This window comes from Puntigrus tetrazona, chromosome 9 (genome assembly GCF_018831695.1).
Source record: "Puntigrus tetrazona isolate hp1 chromosome 9, ASM1883169v1, whole genome shotgun sequence".
NCBI lineage: Eukaryota > Metazoa > Chordata > Actinopteri > Cypriniformes > Cyprinidae > Puntigrus > Puntigrus tetrazona.
Window position 1 is genome coordinate 3,459,299 of NC_056707.1, and position 19,218 is coordinate 3,478,516.

Below are 19,218 nucleotides of genomic sequence, written 5' to 3' on the forward strand. Positions count from 1 at the left end.
ACATGTCAACAAGTCTTTTTGTGGTGTCGATGTGGACGTATGCATTGGCGTTGAAGTGTTGCTGGTACCTGGCCATCCTCTGCCTCCTCAGGTGTGGCGGGGCAGCTGTGTTTGGGAGGTATTTTAATCTCATACGTCATTATACTCCACCTGTAAACAGCAGCTGCAGATGTAGCCAACCACACAGATATCATAAGTTTGACATATGTGACCCTGGACCACAAAAGCACTCATAAGGGTCGATTCGAACCGGTTAAAAAGATTATAAAAAGGTGAATAAAAAAATCGAAATATTGAAAAAATCACCTTTAAAGTGATCCAAATGAAGTCATTAGCAATGCATATTGCTAATAAAAATTTTAAAGTAGGAATTTTTTGCATTAAAAATAAATAATAATAATAATTTTGACCCATACTATGTATTGTTGGCTATTGCTGTAGATATAGTATTAATGTACTTTTAATGCTATAAAAAAAAACTTGTACTCAACTAAAATATTCCAGTTGTCACTTAAATTAACATTTTTAAAAAGTTTACTAAAATAAAAAAAAATCAGCCAGTGGGATAACAAGTTATTTCAACAACAATTGTTTTTTTACAGTGTGGTTTTGTGCTCCAGGGTTATATATTTTGGTCATGCTACTGAATGCTCTGTACCTGTCCAGCATCTTGGTGCTGGCTCGCTCCAGCTTCTCCAGTATCTGAGGCAGCTGGGTGTCATCGTCACAGGACGGCCCCCAGCCGAGCACCCGCGCCAGGTCATTCCCGGTGCCCAGCGGCAGAACGCCCAGCTGGCACTGTCAGAGAGAGACCGTTCAGATCACAGAGCCAGTTCATTAAGAAATCCCCATAAACACCTGCTCCGATGCTCCTGTGCCAGGTCCTAACCATACAGCCACAAGCTTACTTTCAATCGCCAGGGCACGCTGCGCTACTTTTCAATTACCTGTTTGTGAAGATTTAGTTTATCGATTTCAGACAGGACCCAGCCGACGCTTCCGTCTCCGCCGCACACCAGGATTCGGAAGTTATCGAACTTCTGGAACAAGCGAAGGCTTGGAAAGAGAAAGTATCTATTTAACCGAGACAAACTCATGAACGTTTCTCTAAAGGTTTCAGTTAAAGGGATCGAGTGAGATTAGGTTTGAGTTAATGTGTTGTGACGCGATAAACTACTTTAAACAGAATTTGTAAATAGAATCATTTTTATAATCCTTATGCCTGCATTTTTTATGAGCTTATACTACAGTACAAGGAAAAAAATTATTTGTCCCAGTGTACGATCACTAAAATGAGCCAAAAAGGTGATTAATAATGGAGATAAATGTAATAAAAAATCATTATCGGACTTGAAAAATACACTTTTGGTTATACTTTCATCTAACTTTAATATAAAATGTGTAAGTTGATGTAAAAAAGGTCCTATCATATGTCAACATCCTATTTTATAAACACTAGTAAACAGTTAAATATAAAAAACACTTATTTGCTTCCAAGACGATATTCTATAGTTCACTTCCTGTGACCTGTTAAATCTTGGTCTTACCCTAAATGAGGTCCACCGTTGACCAGGTCAAAGACCTGAGCCGGATTGAGCAGCTGTTTGAAGCGACGCAGGAATTTAACCCCTTGGTTGTCTCCGCTTTTTGAGTTGACAAACACGAGAAGTGGGCTAGCGCATGATGGGGGACAGGTGGCCTTCCAGAAACCTGACAAAAAACATTAGAGGCTTTCTTTAATCTCTAATAGCAGGAAGATAGCTTATTTTGGCCAACTACTAAAGATAATTTCAGAATGCATCGAAGTGAACCAGGATGGTGGATGAAGTGAGTGAATCTATTCTTAACTGAAAATATCAATAAAATTAATTGTAATTAATTGACTATTTTACTATTTTTTCCTTAGTTCTGTCAAATGGTTAATCGCATCTAAAATAAGTATGTGCTTACGTAATATATGTGTGTGTGTGTACTGTGTCTATTTATTATGTATATATAAATACAAACATATACATGTGTATATTTAAGAAAAATATGTTTAATTTATACATTTTAAATATTAAAATATACTATAATGCCTATATGAATATGAATATATATATATATACACATGGAAATATTTTCAAATCATATACTCTACGTGTGTGTCTTTATATATACAGTACATATTAAATATACACAGCATATACACATCATGTAAACAAAACCTTTTATTGTAGATGTGTTTTTGGTTTTGCTTAATTCTTCTTGAATGTGTATTAAATGATCCCTAATAGTCTATTCTCTTTATTTCCTAGCTTTTCTCCTGGATGCGCTGCTTCCAGTAGTGTATGTTATTATTAGAGCCTTCATCCAATCACATTTCAGCAATCGTGTTGCCAGGGTCACAGAAATCTGCCTAAGGCCTTCAAAATCAATAGCAGTGAAAACGTTGGATTGACCAATCAGATTTCGAGTTGGCAGGCCATGGCCATCTAGCAGGTTACGATAACGTCAGCATTTTCTCGTCCTTTGATTGGATGATAACTGTAAATCACATTTGTTTTCGCTGGTGTTATCGTTTCTCGGGTTTTGTACAGTTTTTGCTGTGTACAGTGTATTATTGTAGGTTTTCAGTGCATTCTGAATAATATTCAAAAAAGTCACTATGGTAGCTTAAATGTAATTTTTTTACTTTAAGCGCTGTATTCTGATGTTATTTGCAAGATAAAAAGCCATGTATAAGTTTCCGTAAGAGTATCTCAGCCTCCCAAGTCGAGATGCAGATGAGTCATAGGGTATGTTAAAAAACATAACATTACGCTCATCGTCACCGCCTTTCATGAATCATTTTAATTGAATGCATTCATTCTTCCTAACGTTACATGCGATACCTGTCTGTGATGCAGCGCTCTGTTATACTGCATCCTATTTCTGTGTAATATTTATGGTTTCTATAGCCGTGGCATCATTACGACGGTATTAAGAACAGTGGAATTAGTTTAGCAGGGCGCCACTTAAGGCCTAGGTGGGAAATGCATGGCCCGTCACTGAAAGAGTTTGTGTGTTCCCTGCAATCGCTTACCAGTTAAAGTGGTCAGGGACTTTTGTTCGTGTTTTCTATCCCCGATGTGCTCTGTGTGTGACCCAGTTTCCGTCTCTGGTGATTGTATCATTAGGTTCAGGTGATTTGTTAATTATCCTCATTTTCTCCCCTTTATAAGTTTCTTTCCATTCAGTGTTTCTTTGTCTGGTCTCGAGTGTGTGTGTGTGTATGTGTGTGTGTGCGTTGCGTATTGTTGACCTTCCTGCTAGGTTTGCCCCTTTGTGGTTTATTAAAGACTATTATTTGTACTCTTCACCTTTGTGTGCTCCTTACCACACCATTCCGTGACAACAAGATGTCAAATGTCAAAATGCGCATGCTAAAAAAGATAATGCTGAGATTTTTGTTGACCGCATGTTGCTTAGGAACAGTTTTCTTCATGCCTGGACAAGGATGAATCACCGAGAAAGGAGCGGAAAGCGAAAAGCAAACCATCAGCCTAGTATGTTTTAGCTGGAAACGATGTGCACTATAGTGTGTAAATAATCTGGCGCTACGGTTTCTTTGTCATTAGAGCCTGGCTGAGTGAGGAGCTGTCAAACGTGCTGGCACCGGAGGCGATCACGTGCACGCATGCGGCATGTGCAGCAAACAGTCTGAACATGCCAGTAGCTGCGAGCAAGAACCCGCTGTGTTTATGAGATTCACCATATGCGCCGTTTAGATTTTCACATTCCGCACCGCATTCATTCGGGGGACCTGCATGCATCTGTGCATACCGCATTATGCTTGCGTACGTGGCTTTAAGCATGCGAGAGCGTTAGTAGAGCTGACAGCTGCCCTCGAGCGCAGGTTCGCATGTTCTCCGCGTGGCTGCGAGCGGATACTGGCGCGTGGGTGGATGTCTGTCAGTAGACCCCTTTGGGTCTAACCGAGCCCCACCTCTTTCCCTCGCTCTTTCGGAGGCAGGCTGAGGCAAATTGAGTCACGAAGCCTGAGCACGTGCCAAAGGCAGCCCTGAGCGAATTAAGACGCAGCTCTCCTCGCCAACCTAGCACTGAGGCGGGAGATTCCTTACACGTGAGGGACTCTCCTACTTTCCCATCACATTCTCATGCTTTCTGTATCCCTCGCCGCTTCTTTAGCAGCTTAACAGGGTTCAGTTTGTTCATGCCTGCTCCGTTCTTTTTCTCTGTTTTAAACAGCCAATTAACAGGAACCACAAAGCGATCCGAAAATATATCAGGCTGTGAAACTTCACAGCTATTGATCTTCATTACATTTCTGTCTGCCCCCGACTAATCTCTATATCCGATATGTGCTCCACCAATTAAAGTCGCAGGGGCTTTGAGGTTGTGATCAATAGTGGGTGTCCAAGGTTTGACTTCACACACGGCCAGATGAAAACCCTGAAACCAGCACTGCCGTGTCTGAAACCAAGCTGCTAACTAATTAAAACCCGCTGACACCAAGAACGATAACTGTAGCCATAACTATATTATCATCCACACCAACAATAAAGCTCTTTCAAGGGTTACTCCAGTCCAAATTAAACATTTTGTAATCAATCAATTACCTCTAGAGTTTCTGCTGGATGCAAGTAGCATACACCGTACTATCCACAAGGATACATTTTCTACCTCTATTTATGCTTTGATTTGGACAAAAACAGCACATCTATGTGTCGCAGTGGACAGAGAAGAGCATACGAAGTTTGCGTTCAGTGGATACTCTACAAAATGGTGTTATAGTGCTGAATTTTTGTTTTCTTTCCATACAAAATTATCCTCGTCGATTCATAATGTTACAGTTGAACCACTGATGGTAGACTATTCTGACAATGTCTTTCATACTTTTCTGAATCTTGACAATGTTCATTATTTGGCAGTCAATGGGACAATCACAGGCTTCCCGGTTTTCATTTAAAATATCCTAAATTGTGTTCCACGACATGGACATTATTGCCAAAAATGTTCATTATGGGGTGAAGTAACCCTTTAAAGTTGGATGGATTCTTACTGGCTGTCAATGGTTTTATTATTCATCAGATGAAAACAAACATTGTAAAAGTGATTCTAGATCTAGAAGATTTAGTTGTGATGTGGAGATCGCTGTAGAATTTGAGTAAATATTAAAACTAGATTTTATAGTATAAATGAAATAATACTGTTTATTTAAACTGACAATAATTTGTAGAAAAGAAGCAATCAGAAGTCATTAATTTTCAATGTGAGCTTGTGACTTAAGTGCATGTGGTCTGCTGTCTGATTAGGTTGGATGCTGCAGTCAACTAGGAACCTCTACTAGCAAACCGATGAATCACTGTTAGAATGAAACTAAAATCAACCATGAATTAACATTATAATGTACAGTATGAAACATTTATATTTATTTTGAGATTTGCTAAACATTCTAACAGTGTAATAATATTAATTATAGATAATGCTTAAAATCAATAATTAATGCAATGTTTTAAATATTAACTAAGTGTAACAAATATTTTGAATGGGAATTAAAATATGGCTAAACATATGGTTGCACAATTTTTAGTGACTATACAAAAAAGTTGTGACTATAACTTAAAATGTGATTTCAAAAAAGCTCCAGATTTGCCATGCTTGATTTTAGGGATGCACAGGTTGATTATTATTATTATTATTATTATATTACTATGTTTATATTTCTATTTCTATTTTTTGAAAATACACTGGATCACAAGTTGTTTGTGTGTAAAAACAATCTGAAACACACTACATTTTTTTAACATTAAATCGCAGTCATGTCATGATTCGGTTTTATTTTGATTAATTATGCATCCTTTATGGTTAAAAAATACTGAATAAAAAATGTTTTAAGCCTTTTTTTTCAGCATTTCGTGCAAAGCAATTGAGCTAATGTTACACCTATTGTTAAGAATGAAGCAGCTCTAAATAGAATTCATACAGCTGTCAATAAAAAGGCAATGTGCAATTTCCTGGAAATCAGTGGCATATGCTCCGCCACAGGCTGACTGAGCAAACAAGCAAGGTATGAATCCTCAGCAGCAGGTTAATAATGCAGAAAGGGATGGAGAAAGAGAGAGCCGGCTATGGAAGAGCGCTTTTGTTTGCTCTCGTCTTGATTTTTCCAAGCACATGGTCCACCAGAGGCTGTTATGTTTACATGCATCAGGACAAGATGCTCTAAGGGAAAGTGAATTTCCACTCCTCCCTGACATATATAGGAGAGATGGAAAAGAAAAATAAAGGCACATGGGCACAGAGTGTCTCTCAGAAGGGGAAAAAACACATCCTATATGCGTGATCAAATCAGAAGAGGTCAGAGGTATAATGAAAGAGATACTGCTCTTCGTGAAACCTGGGAATTAGCAAAGCTAATGAGCTCCATCTATAGCAGTCCTCCACCACTTCACATGAACACACACACACCAATACATAACCATACATTATCATGCATAAGCACGCAATCAGCCTTGTGTGGACGTCAAGTGACTTTGACCTTTTGAAATGAAAGGGTTTCGTGTTCTATGAAAATACACTGAAACTTTTTTTAAGTCAGAAGTTCTCTCGAGACCAAAAAAAAAAAAGTAAAATAAACTAAAAATATTATTATTTATCGCATATTAACACATTGATATTCATCAGTATTTATGTGTAGACTAGAATAATCCCTCTTAAAATCACGGGTCTTACCGTCTGAGTCGATGCTGTTGAGGGCGGTAGGGGGGATGATGGACACTTTGCACTGGCCGAGGGGACATTTGCGGGGGTAGATATCCATGCATGCCGTGTGCACCTGTCCAAGCACAGACGGCTTTTAGAGTTCACAAGCTCTCTGGACTGAAGTGGTCATAAGGGGTTCAGGGATATGCAGTTCTTACCATAGCCTTGCACCATAAACAACGCCAGTCCTGCAAGCGCAGCACGCTGCCACAGGTTTTGTCGCAAACGGCACACTTAGCACTGACAGGCAGATTGCCTTCCAGCCATTGATGTGGCATCGCAATCTACAGGAATAGAATGTATTAAAAATACACTGAAGCAGTTCTGCTATTCAGTCAAAGGTTATGCATTAGCTCACTGGCTTTATGAGACTCACCCCATCCTCGTCCTCAATGATGTCCTTGCCGATAGAGGCCAAGGTTGTCCATTTGCAGTTGTTGGTGGCCCTGACTGCGCATCTTTTGTGAGCCTTGAATTTACACACTGCAAGAAAGTAATGTGAAAACTGCTTGAAAGTCTGGCCAAGAGCAACCTTGAGCTGCTTCTACGACACTCAAGCATTTTCATTTCAGCCGAAGAAATATGAGGTGATAAAAGATGCCTGGAAAATGCTTTCTAAATCGAGTTAAAATTAACTGCGCAATATACAATGATCAACTGAGGGGAACATTGAAGACGTACTTGAAAAATCTAATTCTTTCAACTAACTTTAATCGAAGAACCCACAAGGAGAGGACGAGCACTGTGTAAAAAAAGAATCATTATCTGTCATTCTGATGGATTAGCTTTCTGTCAGGCTCTTTTATAATTCTGTTATTTTCATTTTTTGCTAAAAAACATTCCAAACTTCTAACCATGGGTTCACAAATTAAAAATACAGCAACACTGTGAAATTAAATTACAATTAAAAAAACTCCCCCGGAGTTAAAAAGTTCAGTGCCCCAGAAGTAGAAAAATATTTAAATTCTATGGTCATTTTTTAATGAGATGCTTCTGGTCTAATCAGATTCAATGATATACAGGCGTGGACAAAATTGTTGGTACCCTTTGGTCAATGAAAGAAAAAAAGTCACAATGGTCACAGAAATAACTGTTATCTGACAAAAGTAATAATAAATAAAAATTCTATAAATGTTAACCAATGAAAGTCAGACATTGTTTTTCAACCATGCTTCAACAGAATTATTTAAAAAATAAACTCACGAAACAGGCATGGACAAAAATGATGGGTACCCCTAGAAAACACTGAAAATAATGTGACCAAAGGGACATGTTAATTCAAAGGTGTGTCCACTAATTAGCATCACAGGTGTCTACAACCTTGTAATCAGCCATTGGGCCTATATATATGGCTCCAGGTAATCACTGTGTTGTTTGGTGATATGGTGTGTACCACACTCGACATGGACCAGAGGAAGCAAAGGAAAGAGTTGTCTCAAGAGATCAGAAAGAAAATTATAGACAAGCATGTTAAAGGTAAAGGCTATAAGACCATCTCAAGCAACTAGATGTTCCTGTGACTACAGTTGCACATATTATTCAGAAGTTTAAGATCCATGGGACTGTAGCCAACCTCCTGGACGTGGCGCGCAGGAGGAAAATTGATGACAAATCTAAGAGACGGATAATCCGAATGGTAACAAAAAGAGCCTAGAAAGACTTCTAAAGAGATTCAAGGTGAACTTCATGCTCAAGGAACATCAGTGTCAGATCGCACCATCCGTCGTTGTTTGAGCCAAAGTGGACTACATGGGAGACGACCAAGGAGGACACCATTGTTGAAAACTGATCATAAAAAGCAAGACTGGAATATGCCAAACTACATGTTGACAAGCCACAAAGCTCAGATGAGACAAAAATCGAAGTTTTTAATCTGGCACATCAGCTGTATGTTCACAGACTAAAAAATGAAGCATATCAAGAAAAGAACAACTGTGAAACATGGAGGAGGCTCTGTTATGTTCTGGGGCTGCTTTGCTGCACAAATTGTCTTGAATCTGTGCAGGGTACAATGAAATCTCAAGACTATCAAGGAATTCTAGAGAGAAAATGTACTAGCCAGTGTCAGAAAGCTTGGTCTCAGTCGCAGGTCATGGGTCTTGCAACAGGACAATGACCCAAAACACACACGCTAAAAACACCCAAGAATGGCTAAGAGGAAAAAATTGGACTATTGTAAAGTGGCCTTCTATGAGCCCTGACCTCAATCCTATTGAGCATCTTTGGAAGGAGCTGAAACATGCAGTCTGGAAAAGGCACCCTTCAAACCGGACACAACTGGAGCAGTTTGCTCAAAAGGAGTGGGCCAAAATACCTGCTGAGAGGTGCAGAAGTCTCATTGACAGTTACAGGAAGCGTTTGAAGTGAGAAAAACAAAATATTTTAAATTCTCATTTTTGGTCTGTTTCATTTTTTTTTTTAATAATTCTAATGAGATGGTTGAAAAACAATTCTGACTTTCATTGTCTAATCAGATTCAATGATATAAATATTCTATCGCCAGACCAGGAGATCAATTGAATGGATAAAAAACCCAGATAAAACTCAACATTTAAGTCTGGGGAAGTTCAAAAAAAGTAAGTCAGTGTTCCTTTAAAATAACCGTTGTCTATTGCAATATATTTTCTATATGTAATTCATTCATGTGATGCAAAACTCAATTTTCAATTAAGAATAGGTAACACTTGTTAACTAACAAATTCTTAATTTGCTGCTTATTAATAGTTAGTAAGGTAGGTACTATATTGCAGAATAATGCATTAACGTGCTTAATTAGCACAAAAAAATTACTAATATTCTAGTAATATGCATGCTAATAAGTAACTAATAAGTAGTTGAATACTAATAATAATTAATATTTATACAATTTGTATTTTCGATAAGAATTTCTTTAATTACACCAGGTAAGCCAGTTAAATGTATTGTGTAGCATTGGCAATAACATATGCATTAGTATTTTCACATTTTTAAAAGAATCTACAAATCTACTATGAATCTATTCTAAGTTCTATTCTATTCTCTATTCTATTCTATTCTCTATTAGCATTCGTTACTCTAGGAGGCTTTCTAAAGTAGGCAAATGATAGACCAGTTCTCTTATTTTTCTATCCGTCATGACAAAGCATTTTGCATTATGTATTGATTTCTTCAAAATTCCATAAACTTTCGGCTCACTCAACCTCTAAACCACACAGGCGCTGCTTTTGTCCTCACCAGCGGTGTGGGTGAGGTCCAATAAGCTAATGGCCGACAGTTCTTTGTTGATTTCCTCTATTAAATTGCATTGCAAGTCTAATCAAGTTAGCAATGTTCATCTGGTCGTTTCCAGAAAGAGAATTAAGTGGCTGATTGATTGGCTGGCTGTCTTCCTCCTCCATAATGTACGCTTCAGCACATTATCGTGGCCACCTCCATTCCTATGAACTTAAAATGTAAATTCAGCCGTTTCCCGACACAGATGCAGCAATCAGCGCAGATGTCTCTATAAGAGAACCACAAAGCATCCTGTACATTCAGGGTCCGAGCTGTTCTGTCCACGCAGGGCCGACTGGCGCCCACAGTCCAAGAATCAGACCTTAAAAAAAAGCCTCGAAATCCAGTTAAATCAGCCCATCTCAGTGTCTGAGCGCATTACGCCTCCATATGCTGCCGGGGCTTCTAATGTCCTGCAGGATTACACAGATTTGTGGTGACACGGCTAATCACGCCAGCGTAGAGGCGCATTTAGCCCCTGCCCGCTGGGATGCCACATAGTCGCCACAGAAAGTGTTTCCTCCCTGGTGTATTCCGGCACCGGAGTGGATACTGCATGGGCTGTTTACGGGAAAGGAAGCCCAGCGCTCATTGTATGTCCGACGCTGAGAATTTCTACTTCCTGCAATGCCATTTCTCAATAATAAATGAGGATACTCATCTATTGAGATGAGACAAGAGAGTGCGTGTCCTCTTCAGAGAATCATAACGCTAATCAGAGAGCGCTTCATCTCACTTGGGCTCTGTTCTCATCTTGTAATCAGAGCTGGTCTACACTCAGACCGTTTCGCATGGCTCTGAAAACAAATCTCCAATAAATCACTCTAATGTCATTTTCAGGGCTGTTAGCAAACCATTTACAGACAATTCAGTAATGCTGAGTGAACGTAAGACTGTTTACGATGCGCTGCTAATGGACAGGATGTCTCTGTCAAATTAGAGAGTGAGAAATATCGAGTTTGCCTCTTTTGTTGGGGCCCATGTCTCACATCAATCCTTATTGATTGGCTGCTGCAGGAAATCGAAGTGAAATATAAGCAGCAATGATTGTTCTAAACTTCAAGTCTCTCAACTTGGTGAACCCTGCTGAAAGGACCAGGGTAGACCTGAATGAATTACCACGCTGGACCAAACTGGTAAAAACTGTCTGGCGAAGCTAATCAAGAAGATTTGTTGGGACACCAGCAAATCAAACTTACGCTGCTGACCAGCTGACCACTGAAGTCTGGCTTTGTGATCCTGCTTCATAGTTAAATTCTGGTGTCTTGCTTGGCCAAAGAGATTATGTGCAACCATTTTAGAGCTGTAGTACTGATGCAATCTTATTTTCAGGGTCTTGGTTTACTCAAAAGCATTTGGACTCTGACTCTACCTACTTCTCAATATTGACTCAACTCTTTTTTGGTCTCTACCTTGATCTGGACTCAATTCTGAGTTTCGTTCTTGACATGTATTCAACCCTCTTCAGGTATCAGTCTTGACTTGTCTTCATCTCTGTTTAGGTCTCTGTTTTGACTCAGGCCTCTTTAGGTCTCATTCTTGATTCCGACTCAGCCCTGTTAAGGTCTTGGTCCTGACACATGTCCAACTATGTTTAGGTTTCTGTCATGATTCTGACTCAACCCTGTTCAGGTCGTGGTCTTGACTCATATTCAAATCTGTTTATGTCTCAGTTTTGACCCTCTTCCGGTCTCAGTTTTGATTCTGACTCAATCCTGTTGAATTATCAGTCTTGACTTGTATTCAACTCTATTTAGATGTTGGTTTTGACTCAGACTCAACCCTCTTTAGATTTCAGTCTTGATTCCGACACAACCCTAAACCTTACGTATTGATCTTTACTACAAAATCAAGATTATGTACATTTAAAAAAAAAAAAGAACTAATTTCCAATGAATTCCATGCTGGACGTTAATAAGTTGATATGATTAAGAAATAATGCATGCTTGCTATACTGTATATTGAGAAAAGTTTTTTGTCTGATTTTATCAGAAGAATAATTAGTAAAGATTTTATTAAAAGCTGAATATTTTCAAAGTCTAACATGGCCTTATTGGTTTTAAAAGACAGTTACTATTTAATAAAAAACATTAGGGAAACATTTAAACGTTGCTTTATTTATGAGATGCATTAAGTCATAGCCATGACTGTTACTGTAGCTATACTTTAGCACAGATAGAATGCTACAATCAGCATCCAGGACCGTGATCATCAGTTTTGTAAATAATCTTTCTTGTTCACTCAGTAGTCCACTCTAATGCCATTTTGTGCGAACAGCTGAAACAAAAGCAATTTCCACGTCAACACAAGCGGCTCTCGGGTTTGAAGATGGTAATGAGAGGTTTGTTGAGAGAAATGAGATCATCTTTCCACAGTAACACATACAGTAATTAATACTCAGGAGTAAGCCTGCTTGTTGGAAACGCAAACGCCGTGACAACAGCACTGGAAAGTGCTCCTTAATTATCACTCTCTGAAGCGCTGCGACCACACGCAGAACCACACAAATCCACTTTTGCCTAATGCAACGTGACCCTAGAAAACTGTTGCACTAAATGGCGTCTTGATGTTTTGGTGGAAAATCAACATTAGGAAACATTAGGATGATGGTGATGACGAGGCTTGTATTATCCACAAAGCAGTGTGAGTTTCACTTGAATTTCACTTGAATTAAAACTGAGGAGTGAGTGAGAGGCTTACTATTTTTATTTCCTGCTATGTGTGAGCCAATGACAGTCAGCAGAGTTTAATGAGCACCATCTGCATATCTCTGAAAGTAATTAGCACTCTCTTTCCACATGATGTCACACCATTAGCATGCATAATGCATGATCCTGGATGTATTTTTAGTGAGTGTTTTAACCTGCCAGCATGTACTTTGAGGTGATTCTACACATAACTCAAAGATAGCTGCAAACTTCAACAACTAGACTTTATATGCAAACAAACAAACAAAAAAAGCTGTAAAATAAACAACATATCCATGCTTGTACATGGCAAATTATATATTTTAGGTGCAGTAATTGGTCACCATTTCTCAACTTTTATTTTATTTTACTTTACAGACTTTTATTCACATTCCTAGAATTACTCTTTTATGTATGATTATATTGTTTACTAATAATTGTAGTTGTACCTGGTATTCTTATAGTATCTTATAGTAAGCTTTTTTAATATTATGAATTAGATCTTATTTGTATATTTTCAGTTTGACTTTCTTTAAAGTTTTAGTTTCTATAGTTTCCATAGTCTGAACCAATCTGAGTTACAAGCTTGCATTTTTTTGCCATTTAATACATATATGTGTGTGTGGGGGGGTTGATTTAACTAAATTGTTTTGTTTTTCTTTTAGTTAATAGTAATATAATATAATATAATATTGTTAGTTTTTTTTTTAATGCATAGTTGCTTTTCAACTACCATCAGCTAAAAAAATTGCTCACATACATGTATGGTGTAGCATCTAACAGTAGGATCTAACTACTGAAATTAACCAGACTTTTCAGTCATTCTCCTCCAGTCCGTCTATTCAATCTTTCCTTTCCATTCCCCCTTTATAAGAGAAAAAAATTCCAGATAGATAAAATCCAATCTCATTCTACAAGCCCATTCTAATCATCGCTGAATATCCTATTTCCCTCAAAAAATATGTCCAATTACTGAAGCACAATAGGCTGTGATTGGTGTTTGAAGTTCCCTTTAAGTGGTTCTGCAGCGGACAGGTGGAGCGTTCAGGATACCTGTTTGAAAAGGATTTTTATATCTGCTGTTTTTATCTGATTGATGCGCAGTTTAATATAAAAAGCAAACACATCATATCCTTGAAGTGCAAATTATAAACAAATAAAAGACAGATACCCGGTGTCAGTGTATCGATTTATTATTGCATTGCTTTCCCCCACCTCAATTAGTAGCTCTGACCAGTGCAACCCACTCTAATGCAGCCCTGACCACCCTTGACCAACTCTGATGAAAAAAACGACACCTTTGGTCGAGCTGAGCTGAGCGGAGCAGCTTCATAATTAAAGAGGGATTATCCGGCACACGGGTTTGAGAGGCTGAGAGAGATGAACAGACACCTACCTTCACAAGAGAGGCCATGAGAAGTGACCCCTGAGAGGCTGTCCCGACAGACGTTACAGAAGGTGGGGCGAGCGTGGGAGCAGGCATACCAGTTGTGCATCCCTGAGAAATGTTCCACATTAAACTGTGCCGTCTAGCAAAGGAGAAGTTAAGACAAATTGGCAGCGCCAGGATAAGACTTTTTCAGAGCCCTTAAAACAAAGGCTACATTTTTCACACACACGCATGCATCACACAGACTGGCACGCATTTAACAGCCGCAGGTGTACGACACGCGACCCTCCTGCCCGCAACACCACACCGGCACGGGCATCTACCTGCAGCACCCTAACGCAACAGGACAGTGATTTAAGAGGCCAGTTTTCGGTTTGATGCATGTTGAATGTTAATTCTGTTGAGTCGAGAGGACGGTGCCCCCAGTCAGGGGTGCCAGCAGAGCGCTGGAGTTCTGGGTGTGGTATTGCAGAACACGGGGGCTGAGAGTCTTACATAACCATATTCATCTCATATGAAAGTGAGCGTACAGTCAACACTCGGCGCTGCAGTCCGCGCTTTCATTTGCTGGTGTCAAATGTGAAAAAGCACCACATGCAGACATGCACAATTAGAGTCTGCAAATTAGCGAGAACAAACAGAGCGAAATTCCTGTTTCCAGAACAATTTGAAACAGCACGATATCTATACGAAAGAAGATTTAACCGTAAGAAATGCATAGGACTTGACTGAAAACAGTTCAAAGGCATGCGTCTTAGAAGTGTGTTTTGAAAAACAACGACAGTTCGAGATGCAACTCTTACCTCGTAATGCTCTCTGGACTGAACCGATTTCAGCGAGCTGATCCAGTCCTCCATTTCTTTCCTGTTCTCGGCGCACAGGATAAGCCTTCGGAACGGTGTAATTACCTACAAGGAGACAGAGATCCGGGGAGATGAGAGTGGAGCGTCTCACCCTCCTGCCTGACTGACTGCGACTGACAATGAGATCTCCCCCTTCCCGCGCTTTAAGACGAGGCTTGGGACAAGCCCCCCCACCCCACCCCTCTCCTTCCTTCTCGTCTCCTCTTTAACGGCCACCTCCACCCCTCAGGTCTTTTCCTCTCGACTCGTTTCGGATGCTTGAGCGAGATTTAGGCTGACAGGCGGAGAGCCCGAGAAAATGCTAAAAGCCTGTTTCATAACAGGGGCAGCCTCCGTGCGAGTCAACCCCTGCGCTTTTAATATCTCTATAATTTATTGATAACACCACCCTTAACATCTCCACATGCTGGCGGCGCGTGGCAGCACGACAACTGTTTTCACTGCAAAGCGCGTGGCGGAGCAGGTGATACAGTCTTTAGGGAATTACAGCTTACCACCTGCAACGAAACAACCGCGCAGGTTCCTGCATGAATCGATTTATCATTTCATAAAAAGGTCAAAATATATATTTTTTGATTTATAATGTTGTACAAATGTTCAAAATAGATGCGAAATATAGCATTTGGTGGGCAGTTATCTGTGGATAAAATGTTTTGATTTGATTTCCGCTCTTTTATAGCTCGATAGGCCTGGCTACTAAGTTCTGTGTGACAATTCTGAAAAAGAAAATTCTGTCATCATTTCCTTCATTACTTACCTTTAAGTCTTTTGTTGAATTTCATCTTCAAATGAAGATATTTTTAACAAAACCTGAAAGATTTCTGTCCCTCCGTTCCACCAAGCTTTCAAGCCCCAAAAATGTAATTAATGCACCATAAAATTATTCCAAATCAACATAGAGTTCCATGTATGTGATAAGCAGATGCTCAAATGTGCTTGATTGTTTTAGCTCACCCAAAAATGAAAATTCTGTCACCTTCGTGTCATCCCAAACACGTAAGATTTTTGATGAAATACGAGAGTTTTCTGACCCTGCATATGCAGCAACACAACTGACACGTTCAAATCTTTATAATAGCCCATGTGACATCAGTGGTTCAGCTTTAATTTCATGAAGTTACGAAATAGTAATTACAATTGACAGTAAAGACAAAATTGCTCAGGTTTCATCTTAACTGCCTGTTAGCAAAGGGCTTGATTGACAGGCGATCTGACCAATCAAAACGCTTATATTATGCGCAGCCGCAGCTATCCGCCGTCTTGCCTGGGAACTACAACCGGTTTCCATAGAAATCCATGTTAAAACGGGGTAAAAAAAAGATTGACTGTATTAAAACCTTTTTAATATAAGTAAATATAAAAACGTACGGAGGGTCAGGTTCCTGGTTGCCACAGTAACAACAAAACTTGTTTTGTACTTGTTTTGAGCCGGCATGACACAGCTTACGTCATACAAATTTTCGTTTTTAGGTAAACTACCCCTTTAAGTATCAAGTTTACCTCCAAAAAAATGAACTAAAATAGACAATTTTGAGTAAAAAAAAATATGATTAGTGTTGATTGCTGGCATGATTCGCTTGTAAAATTTAATAGAAAAAGTTCACATTGAAACCTCTGACTTTTGATGATATAGTCTGAACCAATCTGAGCCATTTTTTAGATATGCTTTCCAATCTCCACTTGCATTATATTTTAGTCTCACAAACTTGAGTCTTAGAAACTACTATTCTTCATATCTACAATGAGCTGTCATCACAGTTCCTAGTTTAGCACAAGTGTCGGCGTTCACGGCTAATTATAAAGAGCTGTAAAAGAACCTTGTATTCCTGGCTACGATAATAAGCTCGCGAGGATGCGACAGATAAAACCCATCTGTTCCTGTTATAAATGCCTCAACCATAAGTTGCCTCACTCATTTTTGAAAAACCAGGCATAACCATCTGGCACGGTAGGGAATGAATCTTCTCTAATTAGGTTTTGCCTAGCTGCCGACTACAGTTTTCAGAGGTGTGGTTACCAAATAAACACAGCTATCGCTGTTACACAACAGCATACAATCCCCCTATGAGAAAAACACAGTGGCTGTAGCTGCCGCATGAGAGGATTACAGGGGAATGCGCTGAAGATATCTACTAACAGCGGCAGAGGTGCTGAGAGAGAATTACACACGCAACAGAGTAATGTGGATGTCAGCGCTGTAGCTCATTACGTTTGCCGTTTGATAGGCGGGTGAAGATACAGTAGCTTCATCCATGGCTTGTTAATTCTTGTTGTTTGTTTAGTCCCGTTGGATCGGAGTGTTCTCAAACCCCCAGCCCCCTACAATCCACAATCTCATTAGCAACTTCTGTCTCCGCTTCAGTATGACTTCCTTTACCATTTGACAACAAAGTCAAAAGGCATTAGCAGTGCATATTTAAAAAAGTGGTCTGGGCTCAAAAGTCTCTATCCGTTTGTTTTTGATTGAACATTTTACAGTTATGCTAATGGACAGTCTATGGAGCCAGTAAATGCATTTGAGTTTTTGTAAGTCTTGTAAAGTGTCTGATAGTGTGCTGCAAAATAATAATATTATTTTACTGTAAGTCTAGCTTCAGGTCAATCACAAAAAACCCTTGATTCAAAAAAAGTGAAAATATGAATCAAAACACATAATAAAATAGTCATGGCATACTAGTATGTCATGTGGTGTAACTATAAAATAATTAAAACACATAATAAAAAAGTCATGACATACTAATATGTCATGTGGAGTAACTATGAAATCAAATCAAAATAAATTGCATTATTATTTATTTTAATACATGCGTAAACATCAATTATTATTTTAGAGATAAGATATTGCATAGACTTTTCAAACTATTCATTCTAACAAATATTGTGAATTACTCACTCATAAATACAAGAAATTCATATGGTTTCGGGATGTCGTGCCACATGACATATAACAGAATTAATAGAATTAATCAGAATCTTAAACTATTAACATTTTTACTTATTGAAGAGGTCTTCTTTACAATTTCTTCCTCTTTTTTTGCATGTTTTTTGGATACTGCTGGTCGCACCACATGACTTTTTTTCAATTAAGCTTCTTTGTTACAATTGCATCACCCTGAAATTTGACTGAATGCCACAAAAATACATTTTTTTTGCTTTTTAAAATGCATATTACAACAAATAAATTCATTAATCTCAATAAACGTTTCACCACAAATGCTCAGTAGAGGTTAACTTGCACTCAAATTATAGGCTAAATGGAAATGGCAGCCCACGCTGCATAAATACTTAATAAGAAGCAGCTTTGCAGTTTCATTTCTATCAGTCGTCAGGATTTAATGAAATATCCTCCTTTAAGGTGACTCTTTTGTCCAACCAGATAAGGTCATTTGAAGCACAGAGAGTCTCTGGCAGCCCTCCAATCATCTGAGCAGCCTCTTCTACAGGAAGACACCGGAATCTCGGAAGCCTCCTTCGTAAATACCGCCCTGTGCCACTGCACCTCGCAGCTGCTATGTAAGGGTTTAGTTGTCCTTTACTAGCTTGTAAATGACAAGTGCTCTGCGAGGCATGTTTAGCAGCACAGAGCGGAGCTGTGAAGGGCAGTTCAGTCCGAGAGCTGCGGCGTAGCATCGCACAGCTTCATGTTTATTTATATGTTCACCATAGATACTGCAGATCTAAACCACAAGCATGAGAGGCTGCGTATCTTCTACAAAAACAAATAAAAGAAGTCACACTGTCCAGGCTGCGCTGTCAGCTGCGGAAAGAGCCGCTGGAATTTTCCAAGCGTGTTATTTCATTACTTATAGAGCTATTTGATTTTTTTTTTGGTGCCAAAAAACATACCTATCAAATTTCATGCCCAGCCATGATGCAGTAATCACATTAGCATTCATCTTTCTCCCTTGCACAATCATACACGGGCAACTCCCAGCTCATCTCTGCCAGCCATTTACTCTAAAAGCCTCTTCAAGCGCTCGCGCCGAGGACACGGCAACTTCACTGAGTGATTTCTCTTGTGATTACATTCAAATGGAGTTTAGACAAAACTAGAAAAAGATTTTACTCCTTTACAGCGACCAGGTGTCTGAAACCGGTTCTGGGCCTTATTGGAACGGCTCACGATCGTCGACTGGTCAACTAGTCATCCAACCACTGAGATGCTGATAAGTGAGATCGTTTTAGAGAATTGCATTGCTGCATAAAGCAATTTAACAATAGCAAATTGACATTACATGTGGGTAAAAAAATTAAAATTGCATGTCAACTGCCATAGTTC

At 39.1% G+C, this 19,218-nt stretch overlaps 1 protein-coding gene across 7 annotated transcripts in view; it reads right to left on the reverse strand.

The window, feature by feature from the left end:
- dgkh (diacylglycerol kinase, eta) overlaps window positions 1-19,218 on the reverse strand; it is a 69,537-nt gene that overhangs the window by 21,543 nt on the left and 28,776 nt on the right. For 6 of the 7 annotated variants that reach the window (XM_043248610.1, XM_043248607.1, XM_043248605.1 and 3 more), the window contains 9 exons: window positions 14,880-14,984; window positions 14,083-14,215; window positions 7,124-7,230; window positions 6,906-7,031; window positions 6,718-6,820; window positions 1,548-1,710; window positions 948-1,056; window positions 659-798; window positions 69-150 (listed from right to left, as the gene is read on the reverse strand). In XM_043248610.1, the coding sequence (XP_043104545.1) occupies window positions 69-150; window positions 659-798; window positions 948-1,056; window positions 1,548-1,710; window positions 6,718-6,820; window positions 6,906-7,031; window positions 7,124-7,230; window positions 14,083-14,215; window positions 14,880-14,984 (1,068 nt within the window). The remainder of the gene's footprint in view (window positions 1-68; window positions 151-658; window positions 799-947; window positions 1,057-1,547; window positions 1,711-6,717; window positions 6,821-6,905; window positions 7,032-7,123; window positions 7,231-14,082; window positions 14,216-14,879; window positions 14,985-19,218) is intronic. The other variant, XM_043248608.1, reaches the window with a different exon arrangement.